This window comes from Eublepharis macularius, chromosome 6 (genome assembly GCF_028583425.1).
Source record: "Eublepharis macularius isolate TG4126 chromosome 6, MPM_Emac_v1.0, whole genome shotgun sequence".
Lineage (NCBI taxonomy): Eukaryota > Metazoa > Chordata > Lepidosauria > Squamata > Eublepharidae > Eublepharis > Eublepharis macularius.
The window spans coordinates 6,653,869-6,671,426 of NC_072795.1; the positions used below are offsets into that span (position 1 = coordinate 6,653,869).

Below are 17,558 nucleotides of genomic sequence, written 5' to 3' on the forward strand. Positions count from 1 at the left end.
AGCCAGTGAACTACAGAACCCCATGGTGCAGAGTGGTAAGCCACAATACTGCAGCTCAAGCTCTGCTCACGACCTGAGTTCGATCCTGGCGGAAGCCGGGTTCAAGTAGCCGGCTCAAGGTTGACTCAGCCTTCCATCCTTCTGAGGCCGGTAAAATGAGTACCGTTTCCTGGGGGTAAAGTGTAGATGACTGGGGAAGGCAATGGCAAACCACCCCGTAAAAAGTCTGCCAAGAAAATGTTGTGATGCGACGTCCCCCAGTGGGTCAGTAATGACTCAGTGCTTGCACAGGGAACTACCTTTACCTTGACAGTGACCTTTAAGTCCTTGATGGAATGTCCTGGTAGATTTTAGTGTTCTCCCACTGGTTTCTGGATGTTGCCATTTTTAATGTCAGATTTGTGTCCATTTATTCTTTTGCGCAGAGGTTGGCTGGTTGTCCAATGTACAGAGCAGATGGACATTGTTGGCACATGAGGGCATATATCGCGTTGGAGGAAGAGCAGCTGTAAGAGCCAGAGATAGTGCAGTTGACGCCATTGGGTCCTGTAATTGTATTTCCTGGGTAGATATGAGGGCAGAGCTGGCATCTGGGTTTGTTGCAGGGTCTGGTACCTGTGTTGGTGACTCTGCTATGGTATTTAACTACTTTAAATCCAGTTATAATACTTATGGGTGTGTAACCTGATTTTTACCTCAGAAGACAGAGTTCCACAGCTGACCAATCAGAGAGGAGGGTGCAAGTAGGCAGGAGCCTGCCAGCCACACAGGGAAGTCAGAGATTGGCAACCCTAGTGAACTTTGAGGGGAAGACTGGGAGGTGCATTTTACCTCAGGACACATTCAATGACTCCCAATAGCAACTGCAAACTTTTTACAATGTGGGGGGTAAGGACCAATCAGGCTGCATATGCAAATGACCTGTGTTCCAACTGTCTCTGGGGGGAGACTCCGGTTCTACAGCTTAACCTTGCCTCAATATTATGCCTCTTCTGTCCATTCAGCCTACTTCCAGAATTGGGGGGGGCGGGATAGAAGGGGCTTTGAGAGGCAAGTTTCCAGCTGCAAAAATGGGGGGCAGCCCTCAAATAATGTCCATATAATTTTCTGCCTGCTGTTTTGCCCATTTGTGTTTGTGGACAGAAGCGAGAAAAAAGGAAGCAAAAGGCAATCTGAGAAACCCCAATGAGGCAGAGCAGTTCAAAATGAATTTGGACAGGGAGGGGTTTAACTTACTCAGCTCCAGCTGGCCACCTCCTGCTCATCGCTGCACGATTGGTGGACAAAGGGGCAAATCTCCGGGAACCCTATGCCCATAGAGAATAGATTGCCCGCAGACAATACATGATTGCCAATAGAGAATGCATGATTGCCCATAGGGAATAATGACCACGCTTGCTCATAGGGAATAATGAAGACCACACTTGCCCATAGGGGATAATAGAGACCACGCTTGCCCATAGGGGATAATGGAGACCACGCTTGCCCCTGAAGGGAGGGGTGTTTGTGTATTGTCAAAGCATCTGATATTCAGAGGTATACTGCCTCTGAATATGGAGGTTCTATTTAGACATCATCTCTACCATCCATGCCCATGTCCAATCTGCATTTGGTGATGGAGAGTGCCCTTGAGTCATAGATGACTTATGGTGACCCGACAGGGTTTTCATGGCAAGAGACTAACAGAGGTGGTTTGCCATTGCCTGCCTCTGCAACCCTGGTCTTTGTTGGAGGTCTCCCATCCAAGTGCTAACCAAGGCTGACCCTGCTTAGCTTCTGAGATCTGACAAGATCAGTCTCACCTGAGCTATCTGGGTCAGGGCATCCTGGACTAGGGAAAAAGAGCGACCTGCAGTGGTGTGTGTTTGTGTGTGTCCCATCTCCCCAGTGCTGAGGCACGTTTTTTCCCCTTTGTCAGATATCTGGAAATCTAGTTGGTCTTTAAGGTGCTACTGGACCTGAGTTGCTGTCTAAAGTTCCATTGATGATGCTATAATTAATAATAACCATCAATGGCTAGCAAACTCCTTACACTTTCTTCTCACCTTTATCCCAACCATCTGCATACGCTCCGTTCTATGCAAGGCACCTGTAATAGGATCCTGTACAACATCTAGTGGGGAAGGGGCAGTGGCTCAATGGAAGAGCTGTGCTTTGGACGTAGGAGGTCCCAGCTTCGGTCCCTGTCATCTTCAGACACAAGGATTAAGGAGAAAGTGATGTGAAAGACTGCTAACTTGAGACTGTGCAGATATGTTACCAGTCAGATAGACAGTATTGATTTTGACAGGCCGATTATCATCTTGAAGAGTTCAGTGGTCAGTACAGTCTTCAGCACGTTAGCCTTGCTGGCACAGGCACAGGAAATCATTTGAAAGATGCCCCTGCTTCAAATCTCGGGGGGGGGGGGGGGACTTCAAATCTTGCACAAATCTCTCACCACTCTGTTCCTCCTCCTTCAAAAGCAGTTCCTCCCTGCTAGAGTCTCTGTTTTCTAACTTGGGACCCTCAAATGCATATGCAGATGGAGGGGAAAGTTAGGTGCCCAAGCACTGCCATGCTTTGACTTTTCGGAAGTGGAGAAAGGAAACCGGACGGGGGTGGGGGAGGGGAATGAATAAAGCATGGAATTACAATGCAAAGACACAGCTGTTTTCTGGGTACTTTGTGCTGTTTGGTTGTCACCTCCGGTCCGGGAAAGTCCTGGAAATTTGGTGAGTAGAGCCTGGGAAGAGGAGGGTTTGGGATGGGGAGGGAGCTCAGCAGGGTATAATGCCACAGAGTCCACATTCCCCATTTTCTCCAGGGGAACTTAGGGTTTCCAACTCCAGGTTGGGAAATTCCTGGAGATTTAGGGATTGGGATACTAAGGAAGGCAGGGTTTGGGGAGGGGAGGGACCCCAGCTAGGTGCAATATCATAGAGATCACCCTCCAAAGCAGCCATTTTCTCTAGAGGAACTGATCTCCGCGGCCTGCAGATTCCGGGAGATCCCCAGGTCCCACCTGGAGGGTGGCAAAGGTACCTCTTATGCGCACTGGCTGGCTCTTACAGTCCCTTACTCCCTTCTCCTCAGCACTGTTTTAACGCTTGAAACGTTTTAACAGGGAAGCCCTACTTGGCTGAAAAAGCGGCATACAAACGATTTGAGCCTACAAGCGCCTCCCCGCTCGCTTTCTTGGGACGCCGTTTGGTCCCCAGGCGGAACCTTTGTGCGCGGGGAGCGGTTGGCGGGCGGACTGGAGGGCCCGGCGCGCTTCTGCGCGTGCGCACCCCGTTCCTGCCGCTGCCGCCGGCTGCTGTCATGGCGGCCTGAGGAGCGGCGCCGACGGGGACTGAAGGAGCCGGGTTGGGCCGCCAACGGCCAGGTGAGGGCGGAGGCTGGAGCGGGGGCGCCGCGACGGGAAGGCTCGCTGGGGAGCCGCCTGGCTCGGTCAGGCCTCTTCGTTAGCTCGGAGGCGGGAAGGAAGGAAGCGCAAGCAGGTGCCCTTCCGTCCTCCCCCTTCCCTCTGGTCTGTGTTCTAGAGTTGCCAATCTCCAGGCAGTGACTGGAGATGCCCTGGGTTTGGGAGTGAAGCTTGAGAGAACGGGAGAGGGAGGGGGAGGAAGGATGCGCAGCCCCCACTCATTAGGTACCCCCTTTCCTACTGCCCCTTGCTTCTGATTTGTTCTTCGGTTGCCAACCTCCAGGTAGTGGCTGGATGTATCCTGGATTTGGGAGTGAAACCTGGGAAGGCGGGGGGGGGGGATGAAGGATGCGCAGCCTCCACTCATTAGGTACCCCCTTTCCTACTGCCCCTTGCTTCTGATTTGTTCTTTGATTGCCAACCTCCAGGTAGTGGCTGGATGTGTCCTGGATTTGGGAGTGAAACCTGGGAAGGCGGGGGGGGGGGGATGAAGGATGCTCAGCCCCCACTCATTAGGTGCTCCTGCCCCTCCTGCCCTTTTTTGTGGAGTGGAGCTTTAAGCTACAGTTGGCCTGTCTATGGAAATTTGGAAATCCAAGTTGCTGTTTTTGAAAGCCTTTAAGAATTCTCGAATCTTTCCCGTGTTCTGTTGGGTTTCTGTAACTTTTGTACAACCAATGTGTGTGGGGGTGTTCCTACCTGGATTTTTTCCTGGGCATTTTTCCTTCCTGGGCATTTTTGCCCCAGGCAACATGCTTAGACTTTGTGAAGCAATAATGGCACGATATGCTTTAATGTGTCACTTACAGTGCCATCCTAACCAAAATAACAGCGTGCTAAGCCTATCTGAAGTCAATGGCCTTAGAAAGGTGTCATTCTGCTTAGGACGGCACTAGTCCCTAGCTGGCAATGAAGACCTTGCTAGTAGTCACAGTGCCTGAAAGTCTTTTCTCATGTGATTGAAGAAAAGCGGTGAAAATGCATTAAAATGTAATGTTGGGTTTTCCAGAGATGTGTGGGGGAGGGAAAACAATTCTGGATTTTGTGTACCTTCTGTAATATATTTGCATGTAATTGAATTCAGATTTTATCATTGTGGCTGTCCAGAACTTGAGCTGTGCCCCCTCCCCCAAGAATGGCTCCATGGCAATGAAAGGAGCAGCCCTGAAGAACCATGTTCCTTCACCCAAAAACCATGGAGAGTGACTGCTTGTCAAAGTAAACATACTCTGGCCCTGACAGACTAATGGTCTAACTCAGTATAAGACAGCTCATGTGTTTCTGTGGAGCACATCTGGGTTTCTGAGAGGGGTTGTGGCTCATTGGCAGAGCATTAGCTTGGCACGCAGAAGGTCCCATGTTCAATCCATGGTGTCTCCATTTTCAAGGACCAGGAAGCAAACGATGTGAAAGACCTCTGCCTGAGACATTGGAGAGCTGCTGCCAGTTTGAGTAGACAGTACTGATCTTGATGGACCACTGGTCTGTTTCAGTACTTGGCAACTTCATGTGTGTGACCCCTTTTTCTAGTCTTCCACATGTGTGTGTACGGCTGCTGAATCGCAAGACTGTGCTTCTTAGCTCATCAGCAAGGCATTTCGTCTCTTGTGGATTCCGTTTTTCCAAACAGTGGACAAGGCAGGGAGACTTGCATCTGCCATCTTGGCCATACTCCTGTGTTACTTTTAAGCAGTGTGGAAAAATTTCATCACCCGCTTTTTCTTTTTGATAGGCTGAAGAGTCTAGAATGGCAGGGGAACAGAAGCCATCCTGTAATCTCCTTGAGCAGTTTATTTTATTAGCCAAAGGCACTAGCGGATCAGCTTTGACTGCCCTGATCAACCAAGTGCTGGAGGCTCCCGGGGTTTACGTCTTTGGAGAGCTGCTGGAGTTAACAAATGTGCAAGAGGTGAGCACAGTGAAATGTGTCAATTTCCCCTTCTTGCCCTTTCAACAGTGTCTCCCATTGGTGGATAGTAAACAACATGGAATATCTACTGCAAGGCCAAACGGAAGAGTTCACTATTGCTGTCTTGCTCTTCTTAGTACAGCACGGCCTGCCAGACCAAATCAGGAACTGCAGCTTTGCTTCCATCTCTGAAGAGCTGGTGCCTCAAGAGTTTAGGCTGGACCCTCTGAATTAAAAATGTATCTCCCTCCCTGGGTGCCCTGTTGTAAGGGCTTAGTGCAGCGGTGGCGCTAAATTTAATACCATATTAAATGGCAATGTTAAAATATGCAGAAATTCTTGTTAGTCTTTAAGGTACTACTGGACTTGAATCTTGCTGTTACGCAGAAAGTGGTATTACATAAGTAGAAAACAGGGCAGTGAGAACATGTTAATACATAAAAATACTAATAACAACAATAACATTCAATTTATATACTGCCCTTTGGGACAACTTAACACTCACTCAGAGTGGTTTACAAAGTATGTTATTATTATGCCCACAACAATCACCCTGTGAGGTGGCTGGAGTTGAGAGAGCTCTGGAAGAGCTGTGACTGACCCAAGGTCACCCAACTGGCTTCAGGCGGAGGAGTGGAGAATCAAACCTGGCTCTCCAGATTAGAGTCCTGCCTGCACCAAACTGGCTCCACAACTGATAGTATATACACCAAATAAATCCCACTTTATTTGTCTGTCCTCATCAACCAATGCTGTAATCTGATCTCTCCCCATCTCACAAGGACAGATTTGCCCATAGGGTTACAGCTAGGTTCCAAGGGGACCCTCGGCTTGTTTGAAGTCTGGACATGCTGCGCAAAGGATGGTAACTCTTTAAAATGAAGCTAGATTTCCATCAGAGAAAACATAAGCTCTGTCCTGTTCAGAGGCTGCTAGAGGAGACCCATCCTGAAATCAGCCGCCCCCTTGTGCCTTCTGGATGTTACCTTGATAACATAATGGAGTATGGAGACACCAGGGATTCTTAGTGTGTGTTTTGAATGAGCCCCTCTAATGCACTGAAAAATTTATTGGAAAAGGCACAAGTTGTCTGTGTCTACTTCCACGGTCCATATCGCTTGGGCCACAAGGTAAAGAGCTGAGCTGTCACTTTCTAGGAAGTATAAGATGTGAGACATTGTGTCCATTTGGAATACTGGAGATCTGGGGTACCATTGCCCTTTATTTAAACAACCAAAGAAAAAGCCATTGAGAGGGCAGTGAAAACCTGGTGACCTCACTGTGCTCTCACGATGGGCCCTGGCACTTCCTTTGGCCTCACGGCAGAGGATCGAGACTGCCTGGAGCAGCAGCATTCAGAGTGAGGATATGGTAACAGAGGAAGGGGACAGGCCTCAATTTTGCCACATCAGTTATAACTTCTATTTCCAAACAGGTGCTCCAAGCTGACCCCACACCAGTCTGCCCAGCCGGCACAGTCTGTTTGCGGAAGCATGTATGACATGCAACGCAGCATGACGCATCTTTTCTTGGATCCCACTGTCTGTACCCAGGGCTTTGCAGGGAAGCGGAATCAGCTGGCCTTGAGCAAAGACCAATGCTGTTTCCTTTAAGCAAGCTTGCGAGAATGTGATAACTGGGTAACTAGATTTAGCTGTGGCTCAACAGGCATCTCGTGGGTCTGATTTTTTCTTTCTTTCATTCCTCAGCTTGCCGAAGGGGCGAATGCTGCTTATTTTCAATTGCTGAATCTCTTTGCCTATGGAACGTACCCAGATTATGTAGGTAGGTGATGCTGGAATTGTAAGGACCCCGCCCCCTCTCCCCCTATCTTGTTCTTGCAGTGGTGGGGCAGAATAAAAGGATGCACCATCCAGCTCAGTGGGAGCTAAGAATATCTGTAACCTGGCAAGCAGCCACTTGTGGCTTGGAAGGATTTTCATATGCAGCTTCTGGGTTTTGAGGCACTATAAAAACTGTTATTTCTTTTAGCTCTGGCCTAGCACAGAACACTGAAAAAGTGAATATATGGCTTTATATTGGCCTGTCTGGCGTAGCGCGGTCGGCTGTGACAAGGAGTGTTGCGGGTTTCCAGTGCAACAATGAGAGCCTTACTATCCTTTAACTAGAGATAGATCAAGACGGGTAGCCGTGTTAGTCTGTCTGTAGCAGTAGAAAAGTGCAAGAGTCCAATAACACCTATAAGACTAACAAAACATGTGGTAGAATGAGCTTTCGTGAGTCACAGCTCACTGTATCTGAAGAAGCGAGCTGTGACTCACGAAAGCTCACCCCCTACCACATATTTTGTCAATCTTATAGGTGCTACTGGACTCTTGCTCTTTTCTACTATCCTTTAACTGGAGATAGTGGGGATTGAACCTGGGACCTCATGAGTGCTGAGCGGGTGCTCTTCCTCCAAACTCTGGCTCCTCTAATCTACTAGAGCCAATTCACTGTGACATAAACTGGCATCTAGTGCCTGCTTTTGTTTCTGCTCAGGGGACTTTAAACTCCCCAGCTCTTTTGAAATGTGGGGAACTGAAGCAGCTACTGATGTCTAGACTTGATGCTGATCCAAATGGGTTATTTTTAAGGGGATAACAGTTTACATGTGTAAAAACTACACACAAGTAACTTCTAACAATCCATTCCACGTGTATGGCTTTAGTGTTTTGGAGTGACGTGGCTCTTTCTCGCTATCTGCCCAACTGAGATAGCACACACATGCTGTTTTGTAATGAAAACAGTTGCATACATATTGTGGGGATGGTTGTCATAGAATCATAGGGTTGGAAGGGATCTCTAGGGTCATCTAGTCCAACCCCCTGCGCAATATGGGAAATTCACAACTACCCCCGCACGACTGCCCCAGTGACCCCTGCTCCATGCCCAGAAGATGGCAAAGCACCTCCATAGATCCAGAGGAATTAGCCGTGTTAGTCTTTAGTAGCAAAATCAAAAAGAGTCCAGTAGCACCTTTAAGACTAACCAACTTTACTGTAGCATAAGCTTTCGAGAATCACAGTTCTCTTTGTGAGATGCATCTGACGAAGAGAACTGATTCTCGAAAGCTTATGCTACAGTAAAGTTGATTAGTCTTAAAAGTGCTACTGGACTCTTTTTGAAAACACCTCCAGGATCCCCAGCTAAACTGGCCTATGGAAAATTGCTACCTGACCCCAAAGCGGCAATTGACCTTACCCTGGGCATGTAAGAAGAGGCCACAAGAACTAAGCACTGATGTAACCTTTCTTGCCCTCCCTCTCATGATCTGCCCAGGTTCTCAGAATCAGCATTGCTGTCAGATAGCTATCTAGCCTCTGCTTTAAAACGTCCAAAGAAGGAAAGCCTGTTCCACTGAGGGACCGTTCTGTCAGGAAGTTATTCCTAATGTTTAGCTGAAAACTCTTTTGAATCTATTTCAACCCGTTGGTTCTGGTCCGTCCTTCTGGGGCAGCTGAAAAGAACTCTGCTCCATCCTCTATATGACAGCCTTTCACATACTTGAAGATGGTTATCATACCACCTCTCAGTCGTCTTCTCTCCAGGCTAAACATACCGAGCTCCTTCAACCTTTCCTCATAGGACTCGGTCTCCAGACCCCTCACCATCTTCGTTGCCCTCCTCTGGACACGTTCCAGCTTGTCTATATCCTTCTTAAATTGTGGTGCCCAAAACTAAACCATACTCTAGGTGAGGTCTAACCAGAGCAGAGTAGAGCGATACCATCACTTCTCGTGATCTAGGCACTATGTTTCTGTTTATACAGCCCCAAACCGCGTTTGCCTTCTTAGCTACTACTAGCTGGCTCATGTTCAGTGTATGGTCTACTAAGACCCCTAGGTCCTTTTTGCACATACCAAGACAAGTCTCCCCTGATGAATTGCTTGAGATCCAGCAGCACCTTAAGGACCATCTATATTGACTTTTGAGAATTAAAGCTCCCTTCATCAGATACTAGAACACTGGGGTGACTTTTATGAAAACGTGGTGGTCTGTTCTTTCAGGGTGTCCTTTCAGGGGTTGTCTATCCAGTGCCATTCCTCCTCCACATCCTGTTCAGAAATTTGAGGTGACATGAGTGGATGCTTGAAACAAAGCACAAACATGTTAATAATAATATTATAATAATAACATTCGATTTATATACCGCCCTTCAGGACAACTTAACACCCACTCAAAGCAGTTTACAAAGTGTGTTGTTATTATCCTCATGACAATCACCCTGTGAGGTGGGTGGGGCTGAGAGAGCTCTGAGAGAGCTGTGACTGACTGAAGGTCACCCAGCTGGCTTCAAGTGGAGCAGCAGGGAATCCAACCTGGCTCTCCAGATTAGAGTCCTGCTGCTCCTAACCACTACACCACACTGTTGGGTTTTCATCTCTGGGTAGTTTATGGTAAATCCGAGCTGCAGCTCCACCCACCCATCTTATTTCTCATGATAAATACAAGTGCACAGATAACTTGTGGATTGGACCCTTTTCTCCAGAGGAGGTGATTCTTTTAATACTTCATTCACTCTCTTCCGCTTGCTAGTTCCTGCAGGGAGATGCAGGCACTTCTTTTTTCCCCAAAGAGTGCAGCTTATTAAAACCTGAAATGCGTAAGAATAATGTTGGGGTGACTTGGTTTGACCGTCATCTGAAGATTCTTTAAAAATTCAATCTTTTGCACAGCAAACAAGAATAACCTGCCAGAGCTAACGGGGCCCCAGAAGAACAAGTTGAAGCATTTAACTATTGTCAGCTTAGCTTCCAGAATGAAGGTAACCTGTTAAAGACCAGCCGTGGGGTGAATGCGAGGTCTGGTGGATCCAGGGCCTCTTGTCGGGAGTTAGGATTTGGGGTGCTGCGCTGATGTCTTGGCTAGCTGTTCCCTGCCACCCCTCCCAAATTGTAACTTGAATTCCAGCTCGGCTGCAGGCTCTCTTGGTAGCCTCGGTCAAGCTCCCTTATTTCGACTTCCGCTTTTGTCTGTAAAATGGGAACTGCAGCCCTGTTTCTGTCGGACTGTTCTGAATAAAGCAAGACCTATCAAACAGCAGTAGACTGCAGCAAGGAGCTCCTTGGGCAGGGCTTTTTTTCAGCAGGAACGCGGTGGAACGGAGTTCCGGAACCTCTTGAAAATGGTCACATGGCTGGTGGCCCCGCCCCCTGATCTCCAGACAGAGCGTGGCGGAGGGCAATCTCAGCTCCCCTCCGTCTGGAGATCAGGGGGCGGGGCCACCAGCCATGTGACCATTTTCTCCGAGGGCAACCCACTGAGTTCCACCACCTCTTTCCCCAGAAAAAAAGCCCTGTCCTTGGGTGACATACCACAAGCGCTGCCACTGCGGCACAGCTTTTCAGCTTTTCCATGGGCGTAGTAGGGGCTTATAGGCAGCAGTGTGGGTTGTAATTAAGGGTCCCCCTCCACACTATTCCTCCCCCACAGCCACGGCCAATATACCATTGCACTGTTTATTGCCTTGCTCCCAGTGTACCTTATGGCTATCCCACTTTGAAGTTCAATTAACTTCTCTTTCATAAGCTTTGGGTACTTCTAAATAAACTCCCCCCCTCCCCTGTTCCCTGCTAGCCGTTTATCTTGTGAACGAGTAGGTGTCTTCACATACAGTGACACATATCTTGCTGCCCCTGGGGTTTGTACAAATAGGTAGAGAATATTGTCATAGAATGAGTGGCATTGCCTTCCTCCAGTTGCCTCAAACCTGGCAGTGGAGCCACACTGGCTGCAGTAGATATTGGAAGGAAAGCAGTGGGTCAGACCAGTGGTCCATCTATTCCTGCATCCTGTCTCACCGAGTGGACAACCAGTTGCTATGGAGAGCCACCAACCGGGCAGAAGAGGCCCGATGCTGCCTCCTGGCACTGGCATTCAAAGGTTCAGTTCCTCTAAATGTGGAGGTTCCCTTTAGTCCCCAGGGCTAGTAGCCAGTGATAGACCTAATACTCCATGATCCTGTCTAATCCCCCTTTAAAGCTGTCTATGCTGCTGCTGGTAGAGTTTGCACTCAAGATCTTGGAGAAGGCACCCCGTCCCCACAGACGTCATCACCACTTTGAGAGGCTGAGTGACTCGTCCCTCTTGAGGCAAGCTGGCACGTAGCTTAGACTTCCAGGCACCTTTTAAAAAAAAACTGAAGATGTCTCTCAGTCTAGGATAAATCTGCTATATCCACAAATGACGGCTTGCCCTCTGGGCATTCTTCCCCTTCCCCAGTGCATTCCTTATTCCGTGTTACTGAAAGACCTGGACATGCGGAACCTGCGGGAGCTGGAAGACCTGATAATCGAAGCCGTTTACACGGACATCATCCAGGGGAAGCTCGATCAGCGTAACCAGGTGCTAGAAGTGGATTTCTGCATCGGCAGGGATATTCAGAGGAAGGACATCAGCAATATCATTAAAACGCTTCAGGAGTGGTAAGTTGACACCTGGCTGGCCCCGGATCACGAGGCATCCCCTCCCCGGCCCACTTTTCCCAGTTCACAGCCCAAAACTCTGGCGTTGAACGTGCCGGTGTTTCGTTTGCAGGTGTGACGGGTGCGAAGCAGTTCTGTTGGGAATTGAGCAACAAGTGCTTAGAGCCAACCAATACAAAGAAAACCATAACCGAACTCAGCAGCAGGTAGAGACAGAGGTGGGTATCTTGGCCTGGTGAGTCACTGTTCTTGGTCAAGCAAGAAGCAGGCCAAAGGAGCACGCTTGAACCACTTTAGCCAGTCGTCCTCAATCTTTTCCCGAGCTGGCAAAGTGCCTCTGACTCGCGAGTGGTGTTTAAAATTAAAACGCCCAGAGGGCTCTCTGTTCGGCAGACCAACATCTGCTGGTTGTTCCTGGCCCCAGGGAGGTCCGTCTCACCTTGATCAGGGCCAGGCAGCCACCTGGTGGAACTCTCTGTCTGTGGAAACACTGGCTCAGCAAGATTGACTATCTTTTCGCCGGGCCTGTAAGACAGAGATGTTCTGCCAGGCATATGGTGGTTGAGGTGGGTGGACCCTCCACTTCAACTGGCCTCCTACCAGGAAGGGGACACAGTCTCCCCAGTCTGCATAACATCTACTAGTTCGCCACCCGCCCCACGGGCTTTGGTTGTTGAGGGATGGCGCAATGTGAATGCCACTGGGTTTTATTAACTGGAATTTTTATTATACTACCTTGTTTTTATACCTTGATGTGATGTACTCTGAGCCTCCACTGCCGGGAGAGTGGAATATAAATATAATAAAATAAAATAATAAGTAAAATCAAATCCTGATTCTGTAAGAAACAAAGGAGGAGAACGGAGGCTGACGCAGAATTGGAGAGCTCCTCTCTGTGTGCTTTTCACCAAATGGCCGCCAGATGGCAGCAGAGGCATGAGCTTCTCAGCTGAAAGGGCTGCAAGAAGGGAACTCTTTTTGAGAAATCCTCTGCAAGCCATCTTATTTATTTATTTATTTATTTATTTATTTATTTATTTTGACTTATATCTTGTCTGTGCCTCTGGTGGCTCTTCTGGAATGCGTTTTTTTCCCACTTGGAGAGGGGCTTAATGTGTGTCCCTTGCCCTGACAGTTTGGGCCTGGCGGCGTGTTGGCATTCAAATTCATATTGCCAAACCACCTCTACCCTTTCCCTCTTTTCTATTTCTGGGGAGCAATGTTCCCTCTAAGCTTTGCCGTGTTGTGAGCTAAACATCTACTTTGTGAGCTGAAACAACAACTTTTATTAAAGTTTTGAGTGCACCTCCTTAAAAAAAAAATTACAATCAAATTGTTTTGATTACAACCAAAACAATTTAACAATAAAAGCCATTAGGTGAAAGGGCCACAAAAATCAGAGTATACTTATGTATAAAAATGGATATGTCCATGCTGGTTACAAAGGGGTAGTTGTATTAGTCTATTGCTACAAAATAAAGCAGACACGCAAAGGCACCTTAAAGACTAGCACGTTTATTTCAAGATGAGCTTTTGTGAGTCAATGCTTACTTATTCAGCCTCCTTCTGCACCAAGGCCAAGTTAAATGATGCCTTCACCATGGTGGCGGCTGAGACGCTACCTCCTCTCCTCCGCTCTCTGGGGCTGAGGGGATCCTAGCGATTTCAGGCTGCATGGGTCAGGCCAGACCCGATCACTCAGCTCTGCTTTGTTCCCCAGCTAGAGAGCCTGCAGTGGCTGGAGGCGCTCTCTGGCACCACCCTGGGGGCCAAACCAGCCACAGCCAGGAAGGGAGGAGAGAAGTGGGATGAGGCTCCATCCCTGCTCCATCCCTATAGGGCCCACCTGCAGATGCTGGCTGAGTGGGAGGGCGGGGTCGCCTGACGGTTAGTATCTGTGAGCTACATCTGAGAAGCTGTGAGCGGAGGAGTCAGAATCTGTGAGTGATTGCTCACGTGCTCACATTAGCGGGAACGCTGCTGGGGAGACCACTTTTTTCAGAAGGGCAATTTGGAATGGAAGGTTATGGGTTGGGAAAAGGGTAAATGCCCCCTCCCCAATTTTCTCTCTCACAAAGCAGCTTTTCTCAGGTGCAGGGAGGAACCTATTAGAGAGAGGTCCATGCGTTTACGCAAAACTTGTCTTTGATATCTCTCCTCGGTGGCTTGAAGCTTCTTGCCGGATGGTGCAGAGGGGAGAATCTTCACAGAAGTGTGAGATGCAGGGGGCAAGAAGCCTGCCTGCTCGTCTCTCTTCCTGATAGTGCCCAAAGATGGTCGTATCCTGAGAGATGGCCATGGGGCTCCAGGCTCTGGTTTTATTTCCTCTCCCATCTGTGCAAAATGTTTGAGCTATTTTATAACATCAGCACTGAGACTCTGCTTCCTCCCTGCTGGCAAACCGGCCATTCAGGATATTATCGTTAGTGTCTTTGTACGCTGTATTTTTCAGATCAACCCAATAACTGTTCTGATATCCCCCCCCCTCCAAATCTTCAGTCGTGGCTTGTATTTGACATGAGGCTGGCAAAGGGGACTGCTGGCCCAGTCCTCTGTGGAGCAAATACTTCCATTCTGAAAAAAATACCTTTGCACAGTTTGGCAGATTCCGCACACGTTGGATAATGCACTTCCAGTCCTCTTTAGAGATCATTTGGAACTGAATTTTTCGAGTGTGAAACAAAAAATCCACTTCCAAACGATAGCTAAAGTGCATTGAAAGTGCATTATCCAACGTGTGCGGAATGAGCCTTTATTTGAATTTCCCTGGGCATTCCGAAATGGCTGGCTGCCCAGAGCTTTGTTTTCTCTCCCAAATCCCGAAGTGTGCTAATCTAGTGCTCAATTAACTGCATCCCAGGTTGGGCGGGGAGGGGGGGAAGAGGTTTGGCTATCCCTAAGAACCCCTACCCTGTACATAGGGGAATCTATATCTCTGTATCCTGCAGTATGAAAGCCTTTTATGCAAAGCAGATGGAGGGGCAATCCACCTTCCTGTCCTCCAGGCCCCCATTTCCGCCAAGGGTTGGTCTGGGCAAGAAGGTTCTGGCCACTCGGGGATATCGCTGGTCTGTTCCTCCTACATATGTTTTTAAATATGTTTTAAATTGTGTTGCTATCCGCCCTGAGCCCGCTGATGTGGGGAGGGCGGAGTATAAATCCAACAAATTAAATTAAATTACATGGTTGGAAAGCAAAGGGCTGAAGTTTAGCCCTCCTCCCAGCAGGAGGCGCTCTATCCGACAGCTGTCTTAAAAGCGCCTCCGAGAGCCAGGGAAGCCCCTTCCACCAAAGCATGGGGATCCCCTGCCAGTTGGAGTGACCCATACTCTGCTAGATGGTCCAAGGGGGGGGGTACTCGGTGCAAGGTAGTTTCTCGTGTCCACCACCAGCAAGGTAGGAAGCGAGCCAGAAGTCAGCTGGGGACCCCCTCCCGTGGCCCCCTGTATTCCAACTCTCGCTGCTGTGTTCTAATCCAAGAAGCTTTCTCCTTCCTCTTCCCCGCCTTCCTTGCAGGTCACGAACATCAAGAAGACGCTGAAAGCCACGGCCGCCTCCTCGGCCCAGGAGATGGAGCAGCAGCTGGCTGAACGGGAGTGCCCCCCGCATACAGAGCAGAGGCAGCCCACTAAGAAGCTCTCCAAGGTCAAGGGGCTGGTTTCCAGTCGCCACTAGCGCCCGCACCAGGAGGGGGGCACCTGTCCGGCCCCGGGCAGCTCTGGAAGGAGCTGCTGTGGCCCCTCGCGTCTCCTTCCAGCAGGTTCTGGCTCCATCACGGTTCTGTGGGCTGGAGAATGCAGACCCGGTTCAGACTTTAACCAGCACAGGGCACTGCTGGCTTCCTTCCCCCCTGAGGCGTCTCATGTGCCCCGGGAGGAATTCGAGGGCACAGATGAGTCCCAGGATGGGGGCAGGGGGTGGGAATAAGGCCCAGCTTGCGGCCTGGGCCTTCTCCCTGGTCCTCTGCCACGCCTGTCTCTGCCCACACTCAGAGGCACCAGGGCTCAGCGGAGGGAGGGAGCGCCTGAAGTTTCCCCCCGACTCTTCCGCATACCAAAGGGAACATGCGCCGCTTCTGGCCTAGGAACTGCCTTGTCTTGTGTCCCCCTGTTCCGTCCCAGTTTTATCTTAGGGTGCAACTCTCTACCTCACGCAAGGAAGGCCAGAGCTCGGCCTGGGCTGTGTTTACTAGACGACCTGCTTGCTGCCCTCCTAAGCCCAGAAGCCGCCCGCTGCCTTCCAAGGCCGTGTCCTGCAGCTCTGAAGCGGAGGGGGTGGGGGAAGCCAGAGGCCCAGCTGCTATTTCAGCCCCCTCCTGCCCTGCCATTATTACAAGGGGCGCGCTGGCAGAGGTTGTGTGTTCTCAATGTGTTCCGTGGTAACTTGTGTCTCCTCCCCACCCACCTCGCTCCTAAAACCTTAGAAATGTAATATGTTAGATCCTTCCTGGACAGAAGCGAGCAGTTTGAAAGGGATTCCTCCCCCTGGCACGACAGTCCAGAACCTCTGGCACGGCTAGTAGAGGCACCCCCCACCCCCACCCCTTGTTCCAGCAAAAGCCTCTGCCATGATTTCAGAACTCGAACTCCTTTCTGGTTGTGTTTGACCTTTTTTTTTAAAAAAAAAAAAATTATTTTGTACCTTTGTTGGGAGATTTCAGCATTTCAACCTTTGTGTCTTTTGATATTTGTTACAGACTCATTGAAGGTGGCTTGCACCTAGGTCAGAAGGATTGTGGGGGTTTTTTCTATTAAAAAAAAGGAGGGAAAAAAGGTTTTTATCATTGAACTTCACCATTTTGTAAGACGGGGCTCAAGCGTAACCCTTGGGTGTACAATCGTGAGCTTGAGTTTGGGACAGGCTGCCTGGAATGTCTCTGCCTGACAGCCTGGGAACTCAGAAGCCCCCTTCGCTTCCTGGAATCCTAGCCTACAGACAGTGCTAGCCTTCAGTGCTTTCTGGTAGTCCACGCTACTAATCCTTTCCACAGTGAGTGCTTCGTGATGGCCTGAAAGGACTGCCATACTCTTCAGAGTGCCCTCTGCTCTTACTGGCACCCACTCCCCAGGGTATACCTGACCTTTTAAACTGGAAATTGAACGGAGCCCTTCTGCAGGCAAAACACACACACACTTGATTTTTCTCCACCACCCCTGAAGTGATTCTAAGATTTAGAAGTCTGCTTCGTCTCTTGACAGAATTACAACATGAACTGGTGTACTCTGGCCCTTCCTAGGTGGACGCTACGGAAATTTCGTTCCTATGTTTTGGGCTTCGCTGTGGTTCAAACGTGGCCTGCGCATCGAGGCGCCCGCTGCTTTCCTCAGATGCCTAAAGTGGGCTGGAAACGTCATCGCTGATACGTACACCTGGCTTTAGCTCTGTCTGATGAGCAGAATGCGCAAGGGCAAAATCCTTGCATTAAGTGGGTGTGGAAATGTGCAACCGCTGTGCGCCGCTCAGCCATGCATGGGCTATCCTTTTGTTCTTACAAGACTCCTTGTGGTGTACTGATGTGCAAGAAATTTACAAGCAGCGTGGATATCCTGGGGCTCTTTTTACTCTTGCGGCAGAGCGCGTTCACTTGCTTCTGCAGACAGTTGACTGGTCATGTATTGTCAAATATTCCACCAAGTGAAGAGGGCCGTTCATTGTGTAGGGGGCAGCTTTCCTTTTAAACTCTGGTTTGGTGTCCCTTACAGGCAAGCACAGCAGCGAAGGCTGCTTGACTTAACTCTGCAGCTAGTGATAGGGTGGGGTGGGGGAAATGGAGTGGCGAACTTAGCCACAGAACAAGTCTCCTCCCAGTGGTTAC

At 49.3% G+C, this 17,558-nt stretch overlaps 1 protein-coding gene across 1 annotated transcript; it reads left to right on the forward strand.

The window, feature by feature from the left end:
• Positions 1-3,292: 3,292 nt before the first annotated feature.
• COPS7B (COP9 signalosome subunit 7B) lies at positions 3,293-16,475 on the forward strand. The gene is made up of 7 exons (XM_054983228.1): positions 3,293-3,367; positions 5,139-5,315; positions 7,025-7,100; positions 9,995-10,083; positions 11,541-11,743; positions 11,856-11,961; positions 15,260-16,475. The coding sequence occupies exons 2-7, from the start codon at positions 5,154-5,156 to the stop codon at positions 15,416-15,418; spliced, it is 795 nt and encodes a 264-aa protein (XP_054839203.1). The 5' UTR covers positions 3,293-3,367; positions 5,139-5,153; the 3' UTR covers positions 15,419-16,475.
• Positions 16,476-17,558: the final 1,083 nt, after the last annotated feature.